The sequence below is a fragment of the Denticeps clupeoides genome, chromosome 10 (assembly GCF_900700375.1).
Source record: "Denticeps clupeoides chromosome 10, fDenClu1.1, whole genome shotgun sequence".
In the NCBI taxonomy this organism is placed as follows: domain Eukaryota; kingdom Metazoa; phylum Chordata; class Actinopteri; order Clupeiformes; family Denticipitidae; genus Denticeps; species Denticeps clupeoides.
This window is the reverse complement of record NC_041716.1, coordinates 309,791-313,258: the sequence shown is the minus strand read 5'-3', so window position 1 is coordinate 313,258 and position 3,468 is coordinate 309,791. Positions and strand designations below refer to the sequence as shown.

Sequence of the window (3,468 nt, the reverse complement as noted above, 5' to 3'; positions counted from 1 at the left end):
CCGGTGGAGGTGCTGTGAGTCCAGCCCCTCGTGACCCCGTGGTGACCTCATGACATGCTGTCACCCGCCAGTCAAATCTGGCCTGGAGAACAGGAGGTTCTTTATTGGAAACGTTGGAATGTTAAACCGCGGATGGCCGCGGCTGAATTATAACCGTAAAGGAGCTTAACGCAGAACTGCACGTCGGTAAACTCGGAATCGGCTTTCCTGCGCTGCTGAGGCTACGTGGAAGAAACAGACACCGACTGCCTTTCTGTGTTTTATTATATTCCATATCCAGTCCAGTTATTAACCTCAGTTATTAACAGTTATGGAAATAACCGGGTAGAAACAGGAAGTGTCAGCTAGTCGCTGGTAATCTGACTAGCTACCCGCCCAGGCCCGGCTGTAATTATTTCTTCTAAAAGGGGAGGAGCCTGTCGGCATGATTGACAGCTCTTCCTCGTTCTGCTGCAGCCTCCTCCAGGACTTCTGATGGACGACTAGTGAACAGGTCGAACCTTCTGGAGCGACCACGAGGTCCGGTTTTACCGGTCAGACCAGCTTCTCCATACGTAACACGCTGACGCGCGCCAGCCTGGTCACCCAGCGGTTGGCGTGTGTGTTGCCGTGGCTGCACGTCTGGACGAAGCCCAGCTTCCTGCAGAGGGCGAGGGCGGCGGTCTGTGGGGAGCTGACGTCCAGGACGAGGCGGGGCAGCCGCTGCTCTTTGCAGAAGTCCATGGCGGTCTGGACCAGCTGGCGGCCGACGCCCCTCCGCCGCTGATGGTAGGAGACCACGATGAAGAAGACCTCGCCGTAACCACCGTCCTCCTCCTCCTCCCCGGCAATCAGGCCGTCAGCATCGGCCCACCCATTCTCTGCCCCCTCCTCGCCGCTGACCCTCTGAGCCAACACCGCCACCACCCCTGTGACCTTTGACCTCCCACTGACCTCCACCTCAGCAACCCACAAGTTGTTATCAGGATTTTCCAGGAAGAGCGTTTCCACGTCGGCCATCTCTCTGCCCAGCTTCCTCTCCAGGTAGCCCCGGTAGATCTCACGGCAGCAGTAGTAGACCACGCCCGCCCAGGTGGCCCCGAACAGCAGGGCCTGGAAGTAGGAGCTGCCGCCCAGCACGTACCCGGCCACCGACACGCTCAGGGTCACGCCCGAGGTGGTCCGGGTGGCCCACGGCCTTGAAGAAGGCTGGGTAGATGTGCTCCAGGACACCGACGCGGAAGAGCGAGGCCACCGAGGTCCGGTCCGAGGGTCTGTAGGGCCGGATGGAGCACGGCGCTGGAGGAGGAACAAACAAAGAGCTCAGGAGCGTGAAGCCACGCTGAGCACGAACGAGCCACCAATACAACACGGATTGTACCACAGGGACGATATTAAATGTAATCGTGCAGCGAGCCGTTATTATTATTATTATTATCAAAACATAATATTCCCACCATAATCACCCAGATTATAATGCAAGAAGCAGAAAGCATGGAAATAAATGAAGACTAGATCACAAGCAAATGTTACAAGATCACAAGAATTTAATTATCGCACACACACACACACGTACACACACGCGTACACACACACGCACACACACGCACACACACACACACACACACACACACACACACACACACACACACGGTGTCCTTTTTAAATGTACTGGTACCTTTCTGATCCATCCTGATTCCAACACTTCACCCCGGTCCCCAGCGACTGCTGCTCCCAGTGTGAGGTCACGGATACTTACTGAGTGGCCTGATTAGAGTGTGAGTATACACACACACACACACACACACACACACTCACACTCTCTGATTACATACTTACACAAACGCTCCTGCTCTCATGCATATTACAGACACACATACACACACACACTCTCTCATTACATACTTACACAATCACTCCTGCTTTAATACATATTACACACACACACTCTCTGATTACATACTTACACAAACGCTCCTCCTTTAATACATATTACACACAAACACACACACACACACTCTCATTACACACTTACACAAATGCTCCTGCTCTCATGCATATTACACACACACACACACACACACACACTCATTACATACTTACCTAAACTCTCCTGTTCTCATACATATCACACACACACACATACACACACACACTGTCTGTGTCTCTGAGAAATCACGGTGCTGTTTTACCGTCTCGGCTGTATGATGTTGTATTACGGTCCCGCGTTTTTCAGCTCAAAAATCTACAGAGCTGCTATCAGATCGCCCCTCCGTGCTGATTCTAGACGCCAGCCAGCGGCGCCACACCACAAGGGGGCACCGTGGCGTGATAGACGCTGCAAAAAGTTAAGATCAATTTTAATATGAGCCGGGGGTGGAATTTCTTCAAGCTAAATTCGCTGCAGCCAATGAAAGATTTGTCTTTGGGAAAAATGTGTCATGTGACACTGGGGACAGCTGTGATTAATCTACTAAATCACAAACAAGGGACGCTGATGATATTCATACTGCAGTTGGCCCCGCCCCTGCCTGTAAAAGGTGCCACTGAGGTGCCACTTAGCAAAGCACCGTCCCCACACACTGCTCCCCGGGCGCCTGTCATGGCTGCCCACTGCTCACTCAGGGTGATGGTTAAATGCAGAGGACAAATTTCACTGTATGCACTGTGTGCTGTGCTGTTGTGTATCACATATGACAATCACTTCACTTTATACTTTATACTTTAAAAACATGTCCATTCAAGGTAAAAAGAAGGAATTTTTGGTAGAGTCTTTGAAAAGAGTTTAGTTTACATTACAAGCACATACAGAAATGAGAGAAACACACACTTACACACACAGGTACACACTCAGGGTGTATTCCAACATTCAGTCTGTAAATCTTACACACGTACGTCTACATGCATACGACCTGCATGCATAATTCAGCCCATACGGCGCAGGGTTGGAGGCCGAACAGCAGCTACACCGAGCTTTACTTCGTTCCAGGGGATTACGGTGTGCGAATAAATGGACGAAATGTAATAAACGTCTGTAATTTATAACAATAAAACCAAACGGAGCGTTAGGGCTGTTTTTGGCTGACGTAGCGCCCTAATGCGCTGATATTCCGGCTTTATTTGGCAGAGCCGTTTCCTCAAAAGAGCGCCATGCCAAAACTAATTTAATGTGTGGATTTTTGGATTGTTCGAAAACCACCGCAGGCACTTCACTGCAAAATAAATGCAAATGAGCGATGGTGATTTGGAATTAAATTGGCCTTACGCGCTCACGGTCCAATCACGCGAGGGCGAAGTGTGGTGCGAGGAGAGCAGCAGCAGATGGAGTATTTACAGATGTGTCTGCCCCCAGCCAGCCACGTTCTCATCCCATCTCCTCCCATCAGAAGTGATGGAATAAGCAGCGAAAAACAACAAAGAGCCCAAAAAAGCCCCCATGCCGGGATCCACAGACATCTGATCCATATCAGCAGGTTCTATTTCACTAAT

General features: G+C 50.5%; 1 protein-coding gene across 1 annotated transcript; it reads right to left on the bottom strand.

The window, feature by feature from the left end:
* Positions 1–253: 253 nt before the first annotated feature.
* On the bottom strand, positions 254–1,670 carry LOC114797985 (N-acetylaspartate synthetase). Its single transcript, XM_074933645.1, is given in 3 exon segments — positions 254–1,152; positions 1,154–1,278; positions 1,658–1,670. Coding segments are annotated over 3 exon segments (756 nt in total). The 3' UTR covers positions 254–534.
* Positions 1,671–3,468: the final 1,798 nt, after the last annotated feature.